General features: G+C 42.1%; 1 protein-coding gene across 5 annotated transcripts in view; it reads right to left on the bottom strand.

Moving 5' to 3' along the window:
* Positions 1–11,304: 11,304 nt before the first annotated feature.
* Positions 11,305–27,625, bottom strand: part of TASP1 (taspase, threonine aspartase, 1) — a 231,256-nt gene continuing 214,935 nt past the window's right edge. For 2 of the 5 annotated variants that reach the window (XM_014535031.1, XM_005860571.2), the window contains one exon: positions 11,305–12,379. In XM_014535031.1, coding sequence (XP_014390517.1) covers positions 12,153–12,379 — 227 coding nt within the window. In that variant the 3' untranslated portion in view covers positions 11,305–12,152. The remainder of the gene's footprint in view (positions 12,380–27,625) is intronic. The other 3 variants (XM_014535030.1, XM_014535033.1, XR_001360978.1) reach the window with 2 other exon arrangements.

Genomic DNA, 27,625 nt, shown 5'->3' on the forward strand with positions numbered 1-27,625 from the left:
TTGTGCACTGGGCCTCTAGTAATAATAATAATAATAATAATAATAATAATAGAATATCCCATGACTGTTCCTAAGTATAATTAGGACTTATGGTATGAACCAAGTAATAAATAAAAATGCTTAAGTGTGTTTCCCTAGTTTTCTTTATTTTTAGGAAGAGAAGGAGGAGCAGGAGGGGAAGCAAGAACAGGAGCAAGAGGAGGAGAAAGAGGAGGAAGGGGAGGAGGAAGAGGAGCAGGAGGAGCAGGAGGCGTGTTTCCCTAGTTTTCTTTGGGTGTAATTAAAAATACATTATTCAAGCATTGGGCTAAAATTTCCATGCTGCCTTGCTACTAGTAAACTTAGAACTCTCTACTTCATCAGCCTTCCTGAAAGATCAATGAGATAGGTCTTAATGTCCATATTTTAAATATGAGATGCTGTATGCACGTAGTAGGTTATTTCAGTTATCATTTGCTGCATAACTAATCACTCTAAACTGAGTTGTTTAAACATTATATTACTGTTTCTATTCTGCAGGTTCACCATTTAGTTCTTCTGTTTCCAATGGTCATGGCTGAGACAATGGGAAACTGGAAGGTCCCCAGTGGCCTTGTTTACATCGCCAGCTGTAGGTGCAGGTTGCTGGCTATTGGCCTAACTGAGGCTATCTCCACATGGGCTTCTGTATGTGGCTGTTTGTGCTGGCTCACAGCATGACAGCTGGGTTGCTAAAGGAATGGTTCCAAGAGGAAGAAAACAGAAGCTTCCAATCCTCTTAGGGCCTCGGCTCAGAAGTCTCTCACTTCACTTCTGCTCCATTCTATTGGTCAAAGCAGCGACAGGGGTAGTCAATAAACAAAACTGGCTCAGTAATATGGCAGCCATCTTTGGAAACTACCTCGCAAAGGTACTCAACAGAGATGTGGGGAATTAATAGAGGAGTGGCATGCCCAAGGGTCCACAGCTGGTCAGAAGCACAATGATAGCAGAACAGGAATGCGGGTCTCTTGATGTGTATCTCTTATGTTGTTGAGAGTCAGCAGAGGGATGGGGAGCCCCAACTCCCCAATCAGCCCTGCTCTGAGCCTGTAGTCAGCAGAGGGATGGGGACGCTGGAATCCAAATCCTGACTCTGCTACTATTTTACTTTGAGGAAGTAAAGAAGGACGTGAGAATCTCTCTGTACCTTGGTTTCTCCATTTGAAAAATAGGAAGAACGATAGTTTCTACCTGAAGCAAGTTGTTGTGAGGATTAAACTACATAACTTTTAGTATGTGCCCAAGCACTTTATTCATATTATGAATTCAATCCCATTCTATTAGTTTGGTCATGGTGCCTGTGGTGATGCTGTGACTGATACCCATTCCTGCCTATACTACTGACTCAGCAGTAAGTATTCCGCTATGTCCCTGGGATAAAAGTATAACATAGCAGGTGCTGGTTCTCAGGTGTGTACTGCCAACATCATTTCTAGTAAACATTCCCTGTAACTTCTCAAAACAGGGTCCTTGAGAGGTTCTCTCTCATGAAAAGAACATCCAGATGTTTGCAGCGGAGGATTGAGGGAATGTATTATTAGCATTAAAATAATTTATTCTTGTCCTGGCTAGTGTGGCTCCATTGGTTGGGCATCGTCCTGTACACAAAAAGGTTGCTGGTTCAATTCCCAGTCAGGGCACATGCCCGGGTTGCCGGCTCAATACCCCATAAGAGGCATGCAGGAGGCAGCTGATTGATGTTATGCTCTGACATAGGTTTTTTTTTTCTCTCTCTCCCTCTCCCTTCCTCTCTCTCTAAAAAAATCAATAAAAATATTTTTAAATAATTTATTCTTATTACAAAACAGTAAGGTTTCATTAATGGTAGCTTTAAAAACACACACACACTTTTTTAGATGATTTGGTTAAGAGCAAATGCCAAAGTTTTATGACAATCTTGCTGCAGGGAAATGAACTATAGTGGGCTAATCCAAGGATTTACTTTTAGTGGGGACATTTTATGGGGAAAGAAAAGATTAGGTAATCATTGTTAGACTGGATACAAATAAAAATGTCTACTTGAAGATCTTTTAGAATCTTTACTGACAGTCAGCTGAGAGTCAGCTGAGAAGTGGAAGAATTGGTTTCTCAAACATGGTCTCAATCCCCTCAGATTCCATCAGAAAATTGCTTATAAAATTTATCAGGAAAGGCAATTGCTTCCTATGAGGACAGTTATAAGTAATAACTAACAGAAAGGCTTTATTCCCAAATAAGATGCGAGACTAATTTTTTCTTCTCAATAGAAATGCACTAAAAAAAGATGGTAGGAAAACATTTAAAAGTCTTAACTGTTGTGGTTATTTCTCAGTGATGGAATTGTAAGGGAATTTTATTTTCTTCCTTGTCTGTATTTTTAGAACTTTGTAGCATATCAATATATAACCTTTGCAGTTCCAATAATAAGAAATGTTTTTCATCATCATTTAAAGAAATTGCATTTTTTGCCCTGGCCGGTTTGGTTCACTGGATGGAGCGTCGGCCTGGGGACTGAAAGGTCCCGGGTTCGATTCCGGTCGAGGGCATGTACCTTGGTTGTGGGCACATCCCCAGTAGTGGGCGTGCAGGAGGCAGCTGATCGATGCTTCTCTCTCATCAATGTTTCTAACTCTCTATTCCTCTCCCTTCCTCTCTGTAAAAAATCAATAAAATATATTTTTTTTTAAATAAAGAAATTGCATTTTTTATTAAAAAGTGTTTGATTATGAAAAATAAGGTAAGAAATACAAAAGTGGTGATCTGAGAGCTTGTGGAGGACAGGCCATGTCTTCTCAACAGCACTGAGTTGGGGAGGGAAATGAGGTGAGGAAGGGAAGACAACTCCTGGGGGAGGAAAGATGCCAAGAGAATGAGACAAATGGTACCCTGGCCATTGGGGGAGGGACAGATGCTGATTTGGTCTTGGCAGTTCTCCGTAAGCCTTTTTGCCTGCAAGGACCAAAGATGCTGTTGTACAGCAGCTTGCCCCAGGTTCCTGTGTAAGGACCTACGAGAGCTGGATTGAAACACCCAGTTTTGAAAACAAAGACCTAGTATTGAATGTTTGCATATCTGACCCCTGGGATGGCCCAATGTGATATCTCCATGGAAACATAAAGTAAACTTGAAGTGATCTGGGAATAGTTTGCTGTTCGTCAGATGTCCTACCTGCCTGATCCTAATGTTATTTTGTGGAGGTTAGAAAAAGAGAGGACTCAAGGACAACTTCTAGATTTTTAACGTAAGTAACTGAGTAAATGAGAACAACATCAATAGAAATGGTGAATATTTGGAAGGGGGAGTGGGCTAGGAGCAGGGGATGGGGAGATAGAGACTAAGGGTTCTGTTTTGGACATACTATGAAATGCTTTATTAGGTTTCATGGTGGAGATGTCAAGTCAGTAGTCGGAGTTCAGGCAAAGTTCAGGCTGGAGATTTGGGAGGAATGATATTGAAAGCCACCAGACTCAATAAGATAATCTATGGAGACAAGAAGGCTGAGAACTAAGCCCTGAGACCATTAATGTTCAGAGGTCAGTAAGTGAAAAGAAACCATGAAAAGATACTGAGAAGGAGGTAGAAGGAAAACCAGAAGCAGGAGGAGCCTGGGAATCCAAGGGCAGAAAGTCTTTAACTCTAAGTCTTCTACTACTCCAGCTCACCTTTAAACCATCCCAAAGCAATGGCTGCACTAGTTCAGCCCAACAACCTTCCACTCCCAGACCTACTGAAATGATACCATGATTAAGTCTTTGGACCATGGCCCAACATCCTCCGGGCCACCTACGTGGTTGATTTTTCCTCCTCCTGCCTAAGGGAAGGTCAGCCAAAAACAAGTCCCCCAAACAAGAGGTTTATTCTCTGGCCTGTAAATGAAAGGAGTCTTCCCCCATTAATCCAGCATTGACTGCCCCGTACTAAGAACAGTGTGCATTTAACAGACATGTTCTCCCCATAAGAGATGGCGCCAAAGCGTACACTTCTAGAAGTGTACCAAAAAGTATTTTCCCTTTCCTTGCAGACTCTGCACTGTTCTTGGTACTAAGTGGCTGTTGTCTTACTTGGCTACACACACACACACACAAACACACACACAGTCTAACTCAGGTCAGGGATTAAAAACATTGAACAGCTCAGAAATTGGTTTTAGGGGCATAAGTACCAAAGTTACCACCACCCAGCTCTTACTAAGCTTTGGGCGTTGTAGCTAATCAGTGAGTAACATTGAAAGACTCCTTTTATGGAGGCTTCCCCACCATCAATGAACTCATTTTATATAAATATTTAGCCGGGCCATAAACTGGACAGCCTATATTACTCAACATCAGCCTCAAAAGACCCTCCCGATTTATATACACAGCATCTTGGTGGAGCAATACATTTTACACGCATGACATGGTCAGCGATAAATATACCAGGGCAGGTCAAACCCTATTTGGTTCTCTGCTTTTAACTGTCTTGGGCTTTGTGTGTTTCTTTAATCAGTTGGATGATTTAGATAAACAATGTGTATTAGTCTTTGTAAGTACAACATGCCTTGAACTTTCTCCAGATATTCATTCCCATTCATCATCATAATAGTTGCTCCCCCTTGGCCATCATTAAGATTAGAAACGTCCTTGAACCATTTAATGATATTCCACAAGACTGGACAGACTTTTCATGCCTTGATGAATTGCGATCACTCAGCTTAGACCAATGAAATTGGATATCCTTTAATGTGCCTGATGACTTTAAGTTTAGGGAAAGCCGTTCTTGGGAATCAAAATGGCTTCACAGAATAACCATTGATTTGGGGGAAGATGCATGATTTAAGTAAAAATTGATTAATGAGTTAGCATCTAAGTGGATAGCTAACGGCAATAGATATTTCTTTTTTCATACTGCTGAGTATGGTTTGATCTATAAATATTTGTTTATTAAAGAACTCATTAGAATCCTTAAAGGAGAACCCTGAAAGGAAATACTTTTTTAAAGCCCAAGTTAGAATGTCAAAGAATGAGTTTCCTCCAAGTAAAGTGACTTTTAGAGGCTCACACTGCTGATGAGGAGAACATCATGAAAACAAGGCTGAGCTAGGATGTGTTTAACTATCTTGGAGCTGGGAAAGACTAGCTGCCTCTACCTTATTGCTCCTGCAGATCCAGATGGTCACGATGGGAATGATGTGTCCCCCAATGTCTGTGTGATATAAACAAGAGGATTTGGCAATTTGTGCTATAAATATCTTTAATATTTTCACAGATCTTTCCCCTAAGTTCATTGAGCATCCTTAAAACCAGTGTTTTGAACTTTGCATCTGGTGGATTGCTTGTTGCCACTTTCTTTCTTTTTTTTGGAGTTTTGTTATATTCATGCACTTGAGACACGTTTCTTTGTCTTCTCATTTTGGCAGCCTCCCTGTATTTGTGTCTATGCATCAGGTAGATCTGCCACGTCTCCCATTCTTGGTAGAGTGGCCTTACTAGTGCTTGTCCTGTGGGTTCCAGTGGCACAGTCTCCCTGGTCACCTGAACTGCACCAGATGTGTCCCCTCCTGTTGCAGTTGAGCCTTGATTGCCGTTGGCATGTCAGTGGGAGGAACTGACGCCCAGGCTGAGTGGTTATGAAGACTGGCTGTGACTACAGCAGAGGAGCTGTGGTGTGTGCAGGGGCTGACCCCACAGAGAATTCGCTCTAACAGGGCTCTGGTGCTGTCAAGTCTGTTGTTTGGGCATACCATTTGTGGAGACGATTGGGTGGTATTCTTTTGTGGTCTGAAGCTGGCCATCGGATGTGTCAGTTCTGGGGCCCTTTGGGAGGGTCACAGGTACAGGCCAAGGTCAGCCACTGCCTATGCCCAGCCAGGGGCCACCCGGGATAAGCTATAAAGTGATCTGCAGGTAGTTGCCACTGTACTGGGCTTGAAAGTGCCTGGCAGAGTCTAAGCTGCAAACAGAAGCCAGCTGCCACTAGTGCCAGGCTGAGGCCGCTTAGCAAGAGGTACGAGGCACACCAAGGCCAGGTGCTACTTGTTTGGGGTTTGTGAACCTTTGAGAGAGTTTAATAAAGATCACAGCACAAGCTGAGATAGGCCATTTGTATGGAAAAGCTGCTGGATGTGGCTTAGTTAGGCCCCCATGTTGGATAAGGTGATATCTCAGGGAGTCACCAGAATGGGGTGAATGGTGTTAGCCAGGTTGATGGAGACTCAGACTTGGTGCCCACCTGTACCTGCAGACTTTGTGGGGTGAGGGCTCAACAAAGGAACAAAATGCTAGAGCGAGCTTCCCTTACCATAGCAACAGCAGAGGTTAAAGGAAATGTTTAGATTTGTTCCCTTCCAGCTTCAGTGGGATCCTCATGGCAATCCGGTTTTTCTGGCTTCGCCACTGTGGTTTCAGGGCTCCGGAGTTCTACCACGTAAAGGAGAAACCACCGTGCTTGCTTCCCTTCCCGCTTTCCACAACTAGTCACAGAGAACCACCTTGGGCTTGGCTGATGGGCTTCTGGAAGCTGAGTGCACGGAGGCCCCTGCCAGTTTTAGATTTAATCCTTCCCGTGGCCTTACACTTCAGAGACGCAGCACGTGGGAAAGGAAAAACTGCCTGGTCAAGTTGGTCAGCCTGTGGGTCTCTGATGACAGACATCTGGGCTAATACCTTGTGAACTTGAACCCAAATTGAGTGTTGAGGTAAAGCAGTGTATTCCTTAATAATTCTTAACATCCCAGAACAAACATTCATATAAAAGGGTTATTTTATGTTGCCAACCTCCCACTCACTGATCCCCACCTGGAGCTCGCTACATTCACCCACCCACACCCCCGTCCCCTGCGTCCTAATCGGCTTTTGGGGAAGGTTTAGAATAGAGCTAAAGTAAAACAAGTTCAGCACATACACAAAAGCTCATGTCTTCTGGGTTCAACCTTTCCTTGGGCCAGTGTTCCTGGGAGGGAGGAGGTCCTCCACCCCACAGCTCAGCACCGCAACCTTATGTTGGACAAAGACACTGCCCTTCTGGCACAAAGGGCTTCTCAAATTTTGAGCAACTGTAGGGCTTATGGCAGAACGAAGTTGATGTGTTTGACTTAATAAACATTTTGTTTTAAAAAATGTTGGGAGGTGTTAAAAATTTTGAACCATAACATTATGTCATGGGTATCCAGGCTTGAGATGACATTCGGGACATGGCACCCCATGAGGTTTTCACAGTGTGGTCATCATGATGTGTTCACGGCATGGGGACAATGGCAGCCACTGTTCTGGTCTCTGCAGATCTCTTAGTCATGACATGCCTTTGGCTATGGTTTCTTCCAACTACCATTCCCACAATTCCAGGTCATTTCCTCCAGGGCGCCCATCAGTCCTTGGTGGACTGCTGCTGTCCAGCCTCTGTTTATTCACTCCCTCCCTCAAAGTGCTTGCTTGTCTCCAGCACTCTGGTGCCTGTCAATACGGACTTGTAAATCTCCACTTTTGTGACCCATCAGGCCTTTTCCCTTGGAGAATGTTCATCAGATGTCACGGATGAAAATGGTTCATCAGGAACACAAGGCAGGAAGAAAGACCCCAGTGGGGTACACAAGCAGATGGAGGGGCCCACCCTCTGTAGGGAGGGTATAAAGGCCCACCATGGCCTTGTGGGCAAGAGTATATGGGATGGAAAGTTCCTTAGTTTCAAGACCCCCAGAAGCACCCTGAAACAAGGAGTGAAGTGCAAGTAGTTCATTTGGTAGATGATTGCAGGACACCGAGGGAGTTGAGAAGGGCATAGGGAAGGGGGGGAAGCGAATACAAGGTGTATTAATAAGTCAGCTACCACAGCAGGTTACTAAAGCTTAATTTTGTGGGAAATCTCCCCAAAACAGTATGACACACAAGCCTCAGAATGATCTCATCCAAGGAGCAAGGGAGCAATATATTTTTTTTAGATATGTTTTTATTGATTTCAAGGAGGAAGGGAGAGGGAAAAATATCAATGATGAGAGAGAATCACTGATCAGCTGCTTCCTGCATGCCCCACAATGGGATTAAGCCCACAACCCAGGCATGTGCCCTTGACCAGAATTGAACCCGGGACCCTTCAGTCCGCAAGCTGACACTCTATCCACTGAGCCAAACTGGCTAGGGCAAGGGAGCAATATTTTGTTGTTAATTCTTACCCAAGGATATTTTTTAAAAATATTTTTTTATTGATTTCAGAGAGGAAGGGAGAGTGAGAGATAGAATCATCAATGATGAGAGAGAATCATTGATCGGCTGCCTGCTGAACATCCACCACTGGGGATCAAGCCTGCAATCCAGGCATGTGCCGACTGGGAATTGAACTGTGACCTCCTGGTACATAGGTCGACGCTCAACCACCAAGCCACACCAGCTGAGCCAAGGATAGTTTTCCATTGGTTTTTAGAAAGAGTGGGAAGGAGAGAAGAAGGAAGAGGGAGGGAGGGGGGGAGAGAGAGAGAGCGAGAGAGAGAGAAACATCGATGCAAGAGTCATATCCATCAGCTGCCTCCTGCACCCACCCCAACCCTTGACCAGGAATCAAACCCGAGAGCCTTCAGTGTGATAGCCGATGCTCCAACCATTGAGCACCACCAGCTTGGAGTGAGTGATATTTTTATACACCAACCTCTATGACTGTTGAAAGCTTCTTCTTGGAAGTGCTGATTCCATGGTACTCCTGGCCTGCTGTAGCCAAAAACATTAATGGACACAGAGGTGCAGATATTAGCCATTAAAAGTTGTCTGGGGCCCTCTGAAACAGACCTATAGGCCGGGACTGTGGGCTAGTCTAGGACACCTGACAAGCTGGCTTTCACTGGCTAGGACCACCTTCCACAGTGCTCACTGCATGAACCCATAGCCTGAAAAAGTGGATGCTGACTGTACTGTCAGGACTGCGATGGATTTTCACCAAAGTTTTAGGATAAAATATATGTATTCAACAGCATTAGTGGAGCCAGCACTGGATGAAGTAGTAAGTGAGGCATTATATGATTATAATGACAGCTTTCCATGAGGTTAGGTGAAAACTGCAGGTTATAGAACTCCATTTGAGGGTTCCATATAACCCCATTTTTGTGTTTAAAAACACATAGAAAATGTATGCATAAAGAATCTATGTGTGCCCTAACCGGTTTGGCTCAGTGGATAGAGCGTTGGCCTGCGGACTGAAGGGTCCCAGGTTCGATTCTGGTCAAGGGCATGTACCTTGGTTGCGGGCACATCCCCAGTAGGGGGCGTGCAGGAGGCAGCTGATTGATGTTTCTCTCTCATTGATGTTTCTAACGCTCTATCCCTCTCCCTTCCTCTCTAAAAAATCAATAAAATATATTTTTAAAAAATCTATGTGTTATTAATTGCTGTCTTTAGGGAAGTGGGGTTATGGCTTCTCTTGTTTCTTACCTATTTGCTGAATCCTTATAATAAGCATGGATTACTTTTATAATAATAGTGACCAGATTAAAAAAATATTCTGTACAATCTCAAGATTCAAGAATAATTCTAGCACTTTTCTAAATCTTCCCTTCATTCCTCCTTCACACCCTCCATCCAATGCTCCAGTCGCCTTGCTTAGCTGCAGGTAAGTGGCACTCAACATCCCCTCTCACACACGGGAGAAAACGAGGAATTAGGTGCAAAAGGCTTTGAGCAGCTGAGAGACGTCCCCATATCTCTGAACTAAAACTCTCCCATTTGCTCACAGAGTAGCATTCACTGGTAGGACTTGTTTATAAGTACAGAATTCTCATGTTGATATCTGAGTTCAAGTTCACGTTTAGAAGTGGCAATTAAAAGCTGAGACAGGGCCTGCAGAGGCAGACACCCAGTAGGCAGGGTGGTAGACCTGACAGGAGAGGACAAAGCCTGGACAAGGCTGCCACCTGTGCCGTCAGTCAGCACGGGCACCCAGGTTCCTTCCGCCTCTTCACCTGCTTCCAAACCCCAAGCAGGATCACGGCCATGACCTTGAGGGATCCAGAACAGACTTAATTATACTCAAGAGGACCACACATCCAATGTTCAGGACTTAAAAAGAAATGGAATGCAGGCATACAGTCAAGATCCTCCACATTAAAAGTGGGCATCTTCAAATATAGCTTCAGAATCGTGCTACCATCAGCCAGACTAGGACAGGAGGTTATATTCTCCCTCTTCTGCTTCTGCTTTTTCTCCTTTGGTGTGAAATGAAGTTGATTTTCTATTTGCCAGCATCCTCTGGTTACAGTACCTGCTCTTCAACGTCTGATCTTCTAATGAAGGAACTTACACTATCCAATATGTTTCCGAATATCACTTTTTTTTCTCCCTCATTTCACAATATTCCTTAAATTAAAAAAAAAGACACTGGAGAATAAAGTCTTAACAACTGTTATGGGACCATGATCCTTTGTACTGACCACTTTTTAAACTCTTCATAAAAGGGGTCTTTAACAAGCCCAAGCGTTTAAATATGAATGGAATAAAGGCAAAAGGAGATGAAAGACACGGCATTCCTGGTGAAATAGGTCAGATGATTTTCAGACTCCCAAGTGTCCTGATAGTTTTACGTGATCCAGTCCAGTTCCTGAAAAAACCCTGCCAACAGGTAACAGGTCTTTGAAAGCTTTTGAAGCCAAAGGCTCCCCACCAGCCAGCCCATCTCTCACTAAGTTCTCAGCCTCATTAAGAATGAGAAACAGATACCACGGCACCAACCTGTCTAGAGAACACAGCGAGACAAATGTAATTGCCTGTATGAGGAATATAGGGCAGCGACTCCCGAATCATTCGTATTTACACCCACTCCATTTCGGTTGTCTTTCCTTTATAATTTGGCCATACATCGATGTCAAGTGTATAATTTCATCTGGGGCTTTATCAGTTACCGCCAGAGCCATGATTACAGGGTGCAGGGGACGCCTCCCCCTGAGCGAGGCTATCTTTAGTATCTTCTTGATAGCCACTTCTTACATAGGAAATCAAAAGGAAAGCCTTGGTTTTCTTATGTGGCTCCAGAATCACTAAATATAACATTTAGGAGCAATTTATTGACTGTAACCGCTGGGTTTTCAACTGCCACTACAGTTTTTCAAAGTGCTCTTATTCCTTTCTTTTGTTATTTTTATCAAGTTGGAACAGAAATTTCAGGGAGTTCTATACTGACCATTCAATCATGTACTAAGTTCGACTTTTACCTTGCTAGTGCCCCCCCCCAACTTATTGTATGAACATAAGCCTGGATTTTGACCAATCAGAATCCCAGCAAGAAGGCTACCAGTATGTTTTTTGGAAGAAGTAACGTTTCGCAAACAAAATAAAAAAAAATGGCTCGCCGATCTAGGATTCAAAAGATAATTTATTAGTCTGAGGAGTCACACACTATACCCAGTAATATGCTTCTTTTATTTTTGTGCCTTTACCTTAAAAATATATTTAAACAAGAAACAAAGATAATATTGAATTTTCCCATAAATTTTGCTTTCTTATTTACAGTGTTACATTGTAAATAACATTCCATTATACACAAATTAAGGACTGCATTACCGTATGGTTTCTTTACATATCCTTTCATAATACAGTACACACAGCTCGAAGCTATTATGTTTAGAAAGGCTTGAGGGAAGAAGTACAAACTTTGTCAATAAGACTATTATTTTAAAAGGTTCTGACCTTGATTCTCTGCTAGATTGTTTCACTGAAACCATTCTTTGTTAAAGAAAAATGCCCCATATGAGGGATGAGAATAACAGTTTAAGTCACCACAGGATCCACTTAAACTGGTTAACCAATAAAAACACTTTATCACTTATTACTGTTACTAAATGGAGCACTACCACTGTCAAGTCATTTAAACAAGCAGATTTACCCTTCAATTCAGACACATTACATCGATGACAGTTGGTACCTCTTTACGAAATAAAAAATGTTTCCTGCAACTTTAGGTTTGACTTGTAAACAGTTAAAGCACACATTTTGTAAAGATGATTGACTCATTCCTGGTCTTAGGTTACGCAATATGGGGGAGTTTCTATTTCATCAGGGAGAAGCAAGCACTCACGCTGCACACACACACACACACACACACACACACACACGCACACGCACTCATGCACACACTCGTGCACTCAGCCCACCCGCCCACCAAAGGCCGGTGTGTCACTAGCACTCACTGTGGCAGCACTAGTGTCACCAGCGGTGTGCGAGGCTGCAATAGGAGTTATAAAATGAAGACAATAGGACAGGACATCCAACTTCTGTTAAAAATATGGAAAGCTCAGGTTCTGAAATGCCCTCAGGTGCTTCATGCTCAGCTTGAAGGTTCAGTTCACTGGGCTCTGCAAGCGGCACACCCCACCTTCGATGGCCACAGACTGTCCTGCCACCGCACCGGGAGGGAGTCTGGAAATGTGAGTCTGCAAAGAGGGAGACAGGAGAACGTTAGAGGTGCCGGCTGTGTCCCCCCAAGTGTGACAGGTGGAGGCAAGACCAGAGCCTCACGGCTCCTCTTTGCCTCTGGGCACCTGCAGACGGTGGTGGTGGGAACCTTAGGTGCCCAGATCCTGCTTGTCCAGGCCGCTCAGGGCACGTGTACTGAGTATCCCTGTGTGCCGAGCACAGCACTAGCCACTGGAGTTTCAGAGCGGGCAGCCAGCCAAGGCCCCGACAGCACAGAACTTACAGTGTAGTCAGTCTGTACTCAGAGTAGTAGAGTGCTTTTATTGTGGACACTATTACAGATGTCTCCCATTCTTTTTTTTTTTAATCCTCACCCAAGAATATTATTTCCACTGATTTTCAGAGAGAGTGGAAGAGAGGGAAAGACAGAGAGAAACATCGATGTGAGAGAGACACATTGATTGGTTGCCTCCTGCTAGAGCCCCGACCAGGGCCCGGGCCGGGGAGGAGCCTGCAACTGAGGTACGTGCCCTTGACCGAAGGGTCCCAGGTCGACACTCTAGCCACTGAGCCAAACCGACTAGAGCGAGTCCCCCATTTTCTGTATTCAGAATAGCAGTGTGCTCTTATTGTTGACACAATTACAGATGTTCCCCATATTCACCCCCTTTGTCCATCTCCACCCAGCCCCCAGTGGTTTTAATGCCAACTATCTTGGTCACATTCCAGTTCCATGAAAACTAATAATTTATATACATTTTGTCCTCTGAGCATTCAGAGCAACTACGAATACCTGGTTCATGTTTATACTTCCAATTTGTCCCTTAAAAGATCTGAATAGCTTACAAAAAGTCAGATAATTCAACAACCTAAAGTAAGTGAGGCAATGAGGAAAAGAAAAAGAGATTACAAAGCAAGGTGAAGATTGGCATGAGGTGAACACCTAGCAGACTGCTGCCCTGTCCCCCAGCTTCCCAGCGGCTACTATGGGGTGGTTCATGTGGCACACAGGATCACACAAACCACGTGCCTGGAGAACGCCTACCACCATGGTGAGGGAGCCATGTGTTTGGTGGGGCTTCAGATACGGTAGGTGGCATGTACAGTGGGTCAGCTGTACGACAGTGAGCGTGGTGGGATGAGGGCTACATTATGCAGAGGAGGCGGCCCTGAGTGAAGATGTGAGTGCCCCACGAGGGGTCAGGACAGCAGCCAGGAATCCCTTTGTAGGTGGTCCTGCTTAATCTGGGGATAGATAAATGTAGGGAGTTTCTAAGAAGAACAGGGCTGCATCTCCTCTAAGGCAGCGATTCTCGACCTGTGGGTCGCGACCCCTTTGGCGGTGGAACGACCCTTTCACAGGGGTCGCCTAAGACCATCCTGCATATCAGATATTTACATTAGGATTCATAACAGTAGCAACATTACAGTTATGAAGTAGCAACGAAAATAATTTTATGGTTGGGTCACAACGTGAGGAACTGTATTTAAAGGGCCAGAAGGTTGAGAATCACTGGTCTAGGGAATCTTCTCTAATTCTGTTTCTCTAAACAAGCTTTTCCTGAGAACTGAACTGAGGGGAGCTCAGCCCTGGGGCAGCCAAACAGGAAGCAAGCATGCACATTTGATGGAAAAACAGGTAACATGGTTGGCTTATAGTTGAGGGTGGACACTACTCTTGAATCTCACTGTGCAAGTCCTATTAGAGTAGCTGACACAGATCAACCATTTGGAAAGTTCTGGAGAACAGGACTGTCCTTTGGGTACTTGGTTTTTGTGTGTACAAGGCATCAGCAACCCGGAACCTTTGGGGGTGAGGTTGGTGGACTTGGGGGTGGAGAGCTGGACAAGGCAATCCTGTGGCATCTCCTGGGATGAAAGTTTCAGTGAGTTCACTCGGCAGGCTCGTGCCGCTGGGAACTAACTGTGTCCCAGCAGCTGGCCTCATTGTCACGTCGGAGGGCAAACTTGCCTCTCACTGCTTGGATATCTTAGAGCTAAGTCCATATTGAGACTAACTGGTGAGTCTTCTGTTCCTTGTGATGCTTCATTAATCTTGTGGGAGGAGCTAGAAGAGGACCGGTTTGTTTCTGCTATCTAACAGCTCTTATCACATTAGGAACAAAAAGCTGAAATCCCACAATTCCCAGGGCTCAGTGTTGATGGGGCCATGTTTATATTACAGGACATTATTAACATGCAGTGAGAGAGAATTTTTTGCCTAGGGATCATTCATTAATTTTTTTTAAAGGTTCTCCTAAACAAAAAGCTCCCTTAGAGAGTAGAAGCCCCTCAGTCCATTTCATCCCTAACGTCACCTCTTCAGTCCTGAACACAGGCATGCAGCTAAGACAGGGGTCAAGAATAAAGCAGAACCGCTGTGGAAAACAGTATGGCAGTTCCCCAAGAAATTAAACATAGAATTATCATATGATACAACACTTCCACTTCTGAGTACATACCCTAAACCAGTGAAAGCAGGGACTCAAAAATATATTTATACACCAGTGTTCACAGCAGCATTATTCACAACAGCTAAAAGGTAGAAGCAAACCAAATGTCCATTAGTGTATGAAGAGATAAACAAAATTGTGTAATATGCTTAAAATGGAATATTATCCAGCTTGACAAAGGAACAACAGCCTGACACATGCCACAATATGAATAAGCTTTGAAGACATTATGCTAAATGAAATAAACGATACAAAAGTGCAAACATTGGAGGATTCCATTTATATGAGGTACCTAGTAATCAAATTCATAGAGAGAAAGCAGAATGCCAGCAGCTGTGGGCGGCAGGAATGGGAAGTCATTGTTTAATGAGCACAGCTTGGGAAGATGAGTAAGTTCTGGAGATGGAGGGCTGAACAATGTGAATGGACTAAATGCCACTGAACTGTACACTCAGAAGTGGTTAGAATGATAAAAAAATTTATGTCTTATAGATTTTGCCACATTTTTTAAATCCTCAACTGAGGATATGTTTTTACTGATGAGAGAGAGTGAGAGCGAGAGCGAGAGCGAGAAGAGAGAGAAAGAGAGAGAAGAGAGAGAGAGAGAGAGAGAGATGACCGAGAAACACTGATCAGTTGCCTCCCATATGCACCCTGAGCAGGGACTGAACCCGCAACCCAGGTTATGTGCCCTGACTAGAATTGAACCCACAACCTTCTGGTGTACAGGATGATGCTCCAATCAACTGAGTCACCCAGCCAGGACTTCCACCATTTTTTAAAAAAAGTAATAAAGGAGAAATGACACTTTCCTACCTGGTCCAGAATAGTTTTCCACGAGATGGCATTAAGAGAAGGGGTCAGCTAGGAATGAATCCAGGATGCAGACCCCATGGGAGAAACATTAACACTACCAGGTTCTGTTCACAAATAAGTTGGAATTTTCTAATCAGGTTAAATTATCTGTCCCTAAAAGAGAAGCTCACAGGAAAATCCATCCTTATGTTTCCCAAAGGTCCAGGGAGAATCCAGGCACCAGAGGGGACAGAGAATAAATTGTTAAAAGATCAAAGAGTGACCATATGTCCAAGCAGATGGCCTGCAACTTGACCAGAGGGATGTCGGTCTTAAAGCAACTGATTTCTTGCTGACCATGGCAAAGACCCAGACTAGGGGGAAGAAAGTCATGTCCCATGAACCAAGGGACTTGATAGCAATCTCTTGAGATTTACAAAAACACAGACGGCCAATCCTAACTTATCCCTAACACTCCCACCCCCATTAAGTTCACGACAGAAGAACATCTAAATAAACGGAACTAAATCACAGTGTCAAGGAGAGTTAGGAAGGAAAAGAAAAAAGGACTGAAAGTGATGACAGTGGTCTTGAGAAAATAACAGCACCTGGGCAAAATGCTTCAAAAATACATTGAGATTTGTAAAAACTGAGCTGATTACATAAGACAGAAATGTTCAAGTACACAAACTAGTGGTTAGATTCTCTTCAGGATTACCCATTCCCTCGATTGTCATCTAGTTGAGGGGTTATTTTGAGATTACAAAACACATTGGCATGGTCTTGGTGTTGAGAGGAGTGAATTGGCTAACCATCCAAATGTCAATGCTTCACCAGTTTCATCCATCAACACGGTCTTCTGACTCATCAAAAAATAAGTGACCTTGGTCTGAAAAGGTCAGAGCCAAGATGTTTTGAAGCTTTCTGTGGAGATTGCAATGGAGCGTCAAATTCTATTATAAACACTGCGAGCTGTTTCACAGGCTATTTTACATGAGTGTTTATCTCCAAAGTTTCTTCTAGAGAAGTGGGTTTGAATTCCTCTTGAGACTAAAAATAGACCACTTTCTACAATGAACTTATATGTCATTATTTAAAAGTGCAATAAAGTATTTTACATTGCCTAAGGCCTGTGTAGACCCTAGGGTACCCTATAAGCATAAGAACTTAAAAAAAGGTGTTTTTGAAGCCATTTAAGTAGCAATGTACTTTCATTGGAATTTACATGAAATAACACACGAAAATGATAGGTAAAAAAGGAGCAGATTGCTCCATTTTGGGTAATCTCCCTCCATTTCTTGCTGCATACCTCCTTCATATATGATTTCAAGTCTTGAATATCCTTTTCTGGTTCTTTCTCAAGGAAATACTTCCTTAACTGGATCCCGTACTCAGTCTAGAAACTCTCATTCTAGCTCCTAGAGCGCTCATCTGAGCATGTGATGTAACTGTCTTGATTTTGGTTTGCTTTGAGCTTTTAGGTCTCTGTAATTGAAAGCCAGCTGGAGGCGGGAGACTGCCCTACACACACCTATGTAGTCCCTGAACCTGTCACAATGCTTGACACAAAAGGCTAAATATGCTCACTGAGTGTCTGAATGACAAAAATATACCTTCCAAGGCTATGTTTATGAACACACAAAGAATCTCAAATGTTTTAGCTAGTGCGACCGGTCAGTTTGGCTAAAAAGTCAATCTTACTAGTTTGTCATATAAATATTTTTAAGAGTAAAAGAATATATAGACTGACTGAATGGAAGAAGATATTCGCCAATGACACCTCTGATAAGGAGTTATATCCAAATTTTATAAAGAACTCAACACCAAGAAAAAAAGCAATCCAATTAAAAAACAGGCAGAGGACCTGGAGAGAGATGTTTCCAAAGACATGTGAAAAGATGCTTACTGTCACTCATCATCAGAGAAATCAAATTCAAACCACAACGAAATATCATCTCATACCTGGTCAAACAGCTATCATCAATAACTCAACAAACAACAAGTGTTGGTGAGGATGTGGAGAAAAGGGAGCTCTCGTGCACTGTTTTTGGGAATGCAGATTGGTACAGCCACTGTGGAAAGCAGTATGGATCCTCAAATAATTAACCATGGAACTGCCTTGGACCTAGTGATTCCACTTCTGGGAATATATCCAAAGAAACCCAAAACACTAATTCAAAAGTATATATGCACCCCTATATTCATTGCAGCGTTATTTATCATAGCCAATATATGGAAACAACCAAATAAACAACTGGCTAAAGAAATTGTGGTACAAGTACAATGGAATATTACTCAGCCATAAAAAAGAATGAGACATTACCATTTGCAACAGCATGAATGGACCGAGAGGGCATTATGCTAAATGAAATAAGTCAGACAGAGAAAGACAAATACCATATAATTTCACTTATATATGGAAATTATTTTTAATTTATTTTTAATTTTTTCCAGCTTTATTGAAATATAATTGATACATGTTATTTTTTTCCTTTTTATTGAATTTATTGGGGTGACACTGGTTAACAAAATTATACAGGTTTCAGGTGCACAATTCCACAACACATCATTTGTACATTGTATTGTGTGTTCACCACCCCAAGTTAAGTCTCCTTCTAAAGAACAAAACAAACAAACAAAATTGAAATAGACTAATACTAGTAGATACAGAGTACAGACTGATGGTTGCCATAGGGGAGTGGGCTTGGGGGACTGGGTGAAAAAGGTAAAGGGATTAAGGACTACAATGGTAGTTTAAAATAATCACAGGGATGTAAAGTACAGCATTGGGAGTACAGTAAGTGATATTGTAATAACTATGTATGGTGCCAGGTGGGAACTGGAAATATTTGGGGGAGCACTTTCTGAAATGTATAATTGTCTGAGTACTACGCTATACACCTGAAACTAATACAAACTACCATTGAATGTAAACTGTAATTGAAAAAATAAAATATAATAAAAAGTATAGACTGACTAAATTTTTCCACTTTCCCAATGACTGTATTGTTAGAACAGGAATGAAACATAGATTTCTCACATGAACAGGTCCATGCCAATGGAACCCAATGGCCTGCTGGTTATACTCCTTTCTTTCTTGCTAATTCCCTGAGTGGTAAGGAAGGTCTTTGAGGTTAACACTCATTGTATAATAACATATTTGTCCTGAAGATTTCAAAATGAGGTTAGAGAAAAATTGATATCTATAATAATAAAAGCATAATATGCTAATTAGACCAGACGTCCTTCAGGATGTTCTTCCGGATGACCTTCCAGACAAAGCTGGGCTGCGAGGGAAGCCTGGGTCCCAGGTGCCTGCTGGTGGCTGGGGGAAGGAAGGCCTACTCTTGCACAAATTTCGTGCATTGGGCCTCTAGTAAAAATTATATAATTGCTGGACCTTTGTAATACTTATAATATTTTTTTTAAAAAGAAAAAAAAAAAAATTAAAAAAAAAAACAAACAAAAAAAACAAAAACAAAAAATGTTGACTGAAAAAGAGAAAAATACACGATTTAATTTTAAAAGGCTCAAAGCCTTTATTTAGTGGTTATATTTTAATTAATCTTTCCACTCTTAGGAAAGTTGCTTGAGATCTGCCACAAGAGTCAAGAAAAGATTCTCTAACAATAAGTCTCCAAAAGCAGCCAACTGCTTTCCTCCCCATCATTTTTGTGCTGCTAAGAAAGGAGTTTTGTTAGAAGAGAGATGGTAAGCTAATAAAGAGAGAGCATGGTTTGAGGGGACAGAGGCATGAGAAGGGAAGGTACGGCATCTTCCTTCTTCATTCATATCAGCCAAAGGCCAATTCTATGCTAAAAAGAGACAGCACAAAAGAGGTAGCAATAAAATAATTGTAAGAACTACTCTTAAACTGTCAATGCACAAGAAACTTTTATAAAAAGTTTCTGACTGGGTTGATTTACTAGCACTGCTTTGGATGACTGACCTGTAGGTTAACCAGTTTTAAATTAAATACAGTACCCGTAGGATGAGTTAGCACCTTTTTGATCAACACAAAATAAATATTGCTGCCAGTTAATAAGGTTTGCTGAAGATCAATTTGACTAACTAGCAGAAAGTTCCCTGATCAAAGACATTTGGGTGTTAGGATAGTGCACTAGTTGGCTAGGACTTTCATAACAAAATGCCTCTGGCTGGGTGGCTTAAATTGCAAAGACTTATTTTCCCACAGTTCTGGAGGCTGGAAGTCCAAGGTCAGGGTATCAGTACATTTGGTTTCTTCTGAGGCCTCTCTCCTTGGCTCACAGATGGCCTTTTCTCTGTGCACCCACATTCCTGGGGTCTCTTCTTCTTATATGGATGTAGTCCTATTAGATTAGGGCCCCACTCTTATGACCTCATTTATCTTAATCACCTCTTTAGAGGCCCATCTCCAAATACAGTCACATTGAGGGTGAGGCCTTCAAGATACGAATTTGGGGGAAAACAGTTCATTCCATAAGTGACCTTATGGTGCTCTTAAATGATACAGAGTAAAATCCAACAGTGCCCTAGATATTTTGGTCGCCTTCAGTCCTCTGAGCTGAAATGCCCTCTCGCCCTCTCCACTTGCTCCTTGTTGTTTCTCAGCCACATTCTCCTGCCTCAGGGTCAGGACACATGCTGTTCTCCTCTGGAAAGCTCTTCCACCCAACATCCACTGGCTCTCTTGTTTACTTCTGTGTGATCTTTACTTAACAGCCACCTTCCAAGCAGGTTAAATAGTCCATTCACCTGAATTCCACTACCCTCTCTCCTGTGTCCTTGCTACTATCTAACCACCCATCTGTTTTGTGTCTTTATCTTATTCATTGTTTGTCCCCCATGCACAAAAATTCCACAGGGGTGGAAAGTTTTATCGGTTTGCTCAATGTTTTTCCTTAGGACCTAAAAGATAGCCTGACCATCTGAGGAACTCAGTATCTTTATTAAAGGACTAGAGCAGTGATGGCGAACCTTTTGAGCTCGGCGTGTCAGCATTTTGAAAAACCCTAACTTAACTCTGGTGCCGTGTCACATATAGAAATTTTTTGATATTTGCAACCATAGTAAAACAAAGACATATTTTTGATATTAATTTATATATTTAAATGCCATTTAACAAAGAAAAATCAACCAAAAAAATGAGTTCGCGTGTCACCTCTGACATGCGTGTCATAGGTTCACCATCACTGGACTAGAGGCCCGGTGCATGAAATTCATGAACTGTGAGGGGGGGGGGTGTCCCTCAGCCCGGCCTGCAACCTCTTGCAGTCCCAGAGCCTTAGGGGGATGTCCGACTGCCGACTTAGGCCTAAGCCGGCAGTTGGACATTCTTAGCACTGCCGAAGAGGTGGTAGAGGATCCTGCCACCGCCGCTGCATTCACCAGCCGTGAGCCCAGCTTCTGGCTGAGCAGCACTCCCCCTGTGGGAGTGCACTGACCACTAGGGGACAGCTCCGGCGTTAAGCGTCTGCCCCCTGGTGGTCAGGGTGCGTCATAGTGACCAGTTGTTCAGCCGTTCGGTCAATTTGCATATTGGCCTTTTTATTATATAGGATTTCTTTTTAAATGAAGGCTGGGAAATGAAAGAGAAAAAACTGCAAATTAGGCATTTCATATTTCTTAATTTTCTTTTTAAATCAAGGCTGGGAAATGAAAGAGAAAAAAACTGCAAATTAGGCATTTCATATTTCTTAATTTTTTATTTGTTTTATTCTATTTTATAAATTTGTTATAAATTTTTGAAGAGACTTGTACAAATTAAGCAATCAAAATGATACTGAAGTTATGGACCTTAAAACTCTGGGGAAAAAAGAAGCCTAGCTTATTTCCCACGACTGACACTGTCTGGTCATTTACCCTCCACAACAACTGCACACGTGCTCCTCTCCTTCAGAGAGAGCTCATTGCACATTGGCAGCCCAGACAGTGGTCAGTGGGGGCTGTGTGCCTCTGTCTGTTGTGCTGCAGTAATGAATTCTGATGAATTCAGCACAAGGAGGAGCCTGAGAAAGCCCAGGGCAACCCTGCTCGCAGGGGCATTTTCCCTTCTGGAAAGCAGGGTGCCAGGCTGGTGAAAGGCGGTGCCTCCAGCTCAATTTCACAAGGTTATGGGCATTTGAAGAGTCAGGCATTCCTTCTCCCTTCTCGTGCTAATTCTGCCTTGTTCTTCAAATTGCTAAGTCCCAGGTAACATTTTTTTAAAAATCTACTAATAGTGTCACCTGGACCTTCTTAGTATAGCACAGAATAATGTATATATCTTGTAGAATGAAGATACATTAACTACGGGCTAAGCTTGTCATCCGGATCCATCATCACTGTGCTTCTCAGGGCATGTCAGTTTGGGACTGTGAGGTGGCACTGTGGGCTGAGCACATCTCACGTCCCTGCACAGTGAATTCTTACCTGATGTCATAATAGTCACTCTCCTTTTCCTTTTACTGGCATGAACGTGATAGACCTTAAATGACCCACTCCCGAGAGAAGGGCCGGGGAAGGGTGTCTGGTGGGTTTTTATTGCTTTGTTTCTATTATAGGCATTTTTTTCCCTTAATGAGTTGAGTCAGGAGACACCCCCACCTCCACCCCGCTGCCCCATCCTTTTCCCAGAAGTGCCCTGCCCACTGCTTTCAAGAGCTGTCTTTCAAGGAGACAGGACTTGTGAGTAAGAATATTCTGAGTACTCGTTGTGTACAACATTAAACCTTGGAATGCAGTTTACTGCTCTAAAAATAGTTTGGTCTTCAGACTTCATCCTGAAAGCAGAAGTACTCACATAATTGACAGTTTCATATGAACCTGCTTAACACAGCTCAGAATAATGTGCATATTTTATAGACTAAAACCCCATTTAACTATAGGTCAAGGGATCCGGGTGCTCATTCCATGCCTGCTTAATGCTGCAAAATGTGGACTCAGGGTCAAATGGTCTCTAGAGTAGGCTCTCAGGGCTTTAACAGTTTTCTGTACTGGTTTCATGGAGTTCTGTGTACACAATATTGCTAATGAATAAAAAAACAAGTATTTTACTTCTATTCCCTCACTGCTTTCAACTGAAAGTAATAAACTGGCCAGAGCAATTTGAAGATGTGATTCCTAAGTTCAATCAAACAAATCAGAAATATCAACAGAATGAGGAATTAATACCACATGTTAGTCATCTTATTGTATGTCGCCCCTGCCTCGTTTTCCAAATTTAAAACAACGATGCCGTAAAAGATCCATTGGCAAAATTGGACAAAACACAATGAGAGCATTATGGTAAGTTTCACTATTAGTACTGAAACAATACTAATAGAGGGAAAAGCTCTATTGTTCTCACATATAAATATCATGTCCAAGGAGCCTTAAAATGAGATTAAAATGTTGTCTGATGAGAAAAGCATGTTGCATTCTCTTGGCAACTTTTGTCACTTCTTTTACCATGCAAAACACACTACACTTCAGAGGCAACATCAGACAAGATCGCCCTCCTATTTTTAACTCAAAAGCCCAACGAAGGCATCACATAAACATGGCAATCCCCTCAGTACCTCTGATACCACCACTAACATGGAGAGTTATCATGAAGATTCCATTTTACTAAAGGTGATAAAAGCTCTCCACTATTTAGCAAATATTTATTCTGCACTTACGATGAGAGAACAGAAAAATGAAACACACATGGACCTTGCTCTGAAGGCAATTATGTTTTTTGTATGATGCGGAAACTAGTTCCTTGTGAAATCTTAATAAAAATACCAAATCCCTATATTTGCATAATGCTTTATTTTGCATCAAGTTCTTCAAAATACCATGTCAGGTAGAAAGATGTATACCACACATATTTTTCAAGTGAAAAAAGAGCAAGACTCAGCATGGTTATGTGGTTTGCTTACCATCACAGAGGAAGTGGAAAAACTGAGACTTGAATGAAAGCCTCAGGACTCCAAATTTAGGGCTCTCTCTACTCCCACAAAGCCTTACCATGGAGGAGTTTAAATCTAGCTCTGTTAAGACACACACCTTTCACTGCAGGAGGCTTAGGACTAAGTAGTTTTTCAGGTTGAAATAAGGCTTGCTCAGAAAAGCTATTACCACAAATTTTACCAACAAATTTCAGGATGATTCTGGGATTCAGAGAATTGGGTTTGAGCTCTAACTCTGCTGCTAGTCTCTGGACTGGATAGTTACTAGCTCTCTGAACTTTAGCATCTTTATAGATAAAAGTGAAAAATTAGACTCAATTATATTCAGGGTTTATTTCTGATTCTAATATTCCATACAGTTGTGTTTTCCAAAGAACCTCTAAGTGTTGTTTAAATAAGTTTTTTCCCCCCAAAAAAACCTATGTCTAAATTTTCCTAGAATCAGGTTGTAGATTTTTAAATATCCCTTTTAAGAATTAAAATACCAAGTGGTCCTAGGACTTCGTGTTACCTTCTCCTTAGACCTGGCTTGACATTAAGAGTGGAGTTCTTAGAGGGTGGTAGGATCACCTACTGAGACCTACCACAGGGTATCTGATGATAGGCCCAGCAGGCTGGATTTCCACCTCCATCCCGCCCCACTTCCCACTCCCACCCCCTGGATTTGTACCTCCATCTATGAAAGAACAAAGCCCGTCCCTAGGCTACCTCTTAGATAAGAAGGTAGGCAGGCAGGGAGAAAGGTTGGTAGGTATGCCACCATATGCCACGCAGATTATATGGAAATACATATCTGATACCATAATGTTAATGGGACATACTGAGATTGTAAAGACCTCTTAGACTCTTCACTCTGATTTCTAAAATATTCTTCACTCTTCTTTTTCAAATATCCTTAGAGAAACATATACTATTTTTATATTAGAAACTGACTTTAAAAGAAGAATAAATCAGTATAGGCCATTCCAGGTATTCCATACAATCATAATTATATACAAAAAATCACAGTTGTAAAAACAGAAGGAAATACTAGTATACCAAAATGTTAATAGTAGTTAATGTGGGGGAGCTCACTGCATTCCAGCAGGATTCATTCAGAGCCTGGATTAAAATTATTTTTTCTGTCATTTTCCCGTATTTCCTTAATTACATAGCAGGGAGATTTAATGAGTACTTAATGCAACAATATAATCTATTAAAAAATTACTCTATGTCCTTTTCTAACTGTCCTAGACCCATTTTGGAAGGCATCCTGTGTCCCCACTCTATGCCCTTGCACTGGTAAAAACAAATGAACAAACTGTACAGTCCACACAGGACACAGCAACAGCATCTGGTCAGTCGGATCACTCTCTTCTCCTTGAAACACCTTCTTCCCTTGGTTTCTAGGACCCCACACTCACCTGGCTCTGCTTAATCCCTTTGCAAGTCCCTCCTCATTTCCCCAACTTACACACATAGAGTTTCCCTGGACTCAGGTCTATTTTCTTTTGATCGTGTTCACTTTCTTGGTGATCTCTTCCAGTCTTGTCATTTTAAAAAGAGCATTATATGCTGAGACTCCGAAATATACCTCTCCAGCTTAGGCCTCTCCAGAGGAATTCAGATAGTCTGTCCAGAATCTTAGCTCTACCTCTTCGTAGCTGTGTGAACTTATATAAGTAACTTAATATCTCAGATATTTCTTCTCAGAGAGGGGCTAATGGTGGCAGGAGGCGCTGAGCTAAGAGGAGAAGATTTAGCTGAGCAATGAAGATCCAGGTGCAGCTGCCCCCAATCCCTGCACCGAGGCTGGGGGTTTACCCTCCATTCTGTAAGGGGAGGCTCTGGGCCAGTTTCCTCAATGAAAGGCAGCCCAGTGGCCTCTTCTTGCAGAACCTGGTGGGAAAGTCTCAGCATCCTGATGATTTGTACTGGGTGAAAATCCAAAATATCAGTTACAATCTTCTGTTTGGTAAGCTGCCAGGTAACATGGATTTCACTACAGCTTGAAAAGAGCATCTTGTATTTGAAAATAAATGAAAAGCTAATGTTTAAACTAACTTAGAGAGTGAAACCACTATTTGTGTAATGGACTATTTCCTGAGAATTTCAGCTGATCTGTCAGTGAGGAATTTTGAAGGGGTAAAAATAAAACCATCAACAAATGCTTTGAAGAAAGTGCTCCTTGTCAAAACCATCTGCTCCTGACGTCTTACGAATATCAGACCCTGCAACACCAGAGGCTGTGAAGGCCCTGAGACCTAGAGAGCAGCATCGCCAGAGCTGATTTGTGCTGATCCTGGAAGATGCTCCTGAAGAAGGGAGCATGACCAAATGTCAGGGAAATGCAGCAACTTAAATTGTGCGGCCCCAGCCCACTCTTCTTGGAGCCAGACAGGCACGTGAGAACGTAAGTTCAGACATCCTTCAGGAAAGAAACCTGCGTGACTTTCCACCAGCTCATCCCAATGTCAATGAATGTCTTCCTTGAATTCCAGTTGCACCCAGAACTATTAAAAGGCTGCTGAAACTTCCCTTTTATTCCACTCTAACGCTGACATCTCAGTTTCCTTTGCTGGTTCTTCCTACCTTCTCAACAACTAAATGTTAGGGTACCCCCAGACTCAATCAATGTTGGACCACTTTTCCTTAGCATGTTTTGTAGAAATGATTTAGACATACAATGAAGCATCTGGTTGCATTGGAAAAAACAGGAAAGAATAACTCTCCATACCTACTCCCTCCTTCCAGTTACCACTCCAGTTCTTTACTTCCATTTACAGCAAAGTTCTTTAAAAGACTTGTCTGTACTTGTTACCTCAAATTCTTTCCTTCCATTCTCTCCTTAAACCCTCTACAATCAGGTTTTCTCCTTGACTACTCCACTGGTCTATGCTCAGACCTAATTTCATAGGCTCTGACAAAGTTGATGGCCTTGAAATAGTTTGAAAAATGACAACTTCATTTTCCCAATTGTTTTTTCTCCTCAGTTTCTAAGACACCACACTCATCTGGTTCACCACCAACCTCCACAGCCATTTCTCAGTGTTCCTTTGTGGTTCCTCCTCATGTCCTCAATTTATATATAAACACAGGAGTTCCACAGGACTCTTTTCTGTGTTCACTCTCTTGGTGATGTCAGCAAGTCTTGTAGTTTTAAAAAGCATTTCTATATTGAAATTCCCAAATATACATCTGTAGCTTAGTCTTCTCTCCTGGCACATATATCCAACTACCTACCAGGCATCTCCATTTGATTCTTAACATGCATCTCAAAATTAACATGTCCAAAACTGAGCTCTTTCTACTTCCCCTCAAGCTTTCTTCCTCCCCCTCACCTCTTCCTCACCCCAGTATATGGCAACTTCATTTTTCCAACTGGTTAGGACAAAATCTTAGGAGCTACCATTGCCTTCTCTATTTCCCCTCATACTTCTATCCAATCTATCAGCAAATCCCATGGTTCTACCTTAAAACATACACAGAAGCTGGTTTGCACCATCAGTATAACTAACACTCCAGTTCAAGTCATTATCATCACTCACATGAGTAATACAATCTTAATTCTAGTTCTAGGTAAACTGATTTTGGTTTAGTAGCTAAAATCTCAAAGGCAAAGAATTAAGGCATCCTTCCTGGTCAATCATTACCAATCATTGTAATAAATCCCCGATTAGCTCTAATACCAGTTAGCAGATGTTAGAAGGTATGCATTTCTGTCATCTTTAAGTGAAACCCTTATTTGTATTTATGTCTTTTTTGCCCCAAATATGGCCTACTGAACAAAAATAAATAAATTGCTGGATTCAGGAACTTGTTACACCTAAGAAGTCATCACCTTAAACAACAGGTTTTCCTGTCTGACCATGGAAGTTTATAGATAATTCAGATGGAAGTATGTTTCAGTCAGGGACTACTGGGGTTTATTACTACCTATTAAGAGATTGTTTGGCCAAGATCTTCCATTTTTCTCCTAAAAATACTCACCATAAACATTTTTAATGGAGCGGTATAGTTGGCAGGTTCTAATTGTTCAAAAATTTACCATAATATACACAAGAGCTATCTGTGGAAGAAATCAGGAGATTATTGGTTTGGTTTTGTTTTTTCATGTTATAGGAACCACATTTAAAATAAC

The sequence above is a fragment of the Myotis brandtii genome, unplaced genomic scaffold, assembly GCF_000412655.1.
Source record: "Myotis brandtii unplaced genomic scaffold, ASM41265v1 scaffold137, whole genome shotgun sequence".
NCBI classification, from domain to species: Eukaryota; Metazoa; Chordata; class Mammalia; order Chiroptera; family Vespertilionidae; genus Myotis; species Myotis brandtii.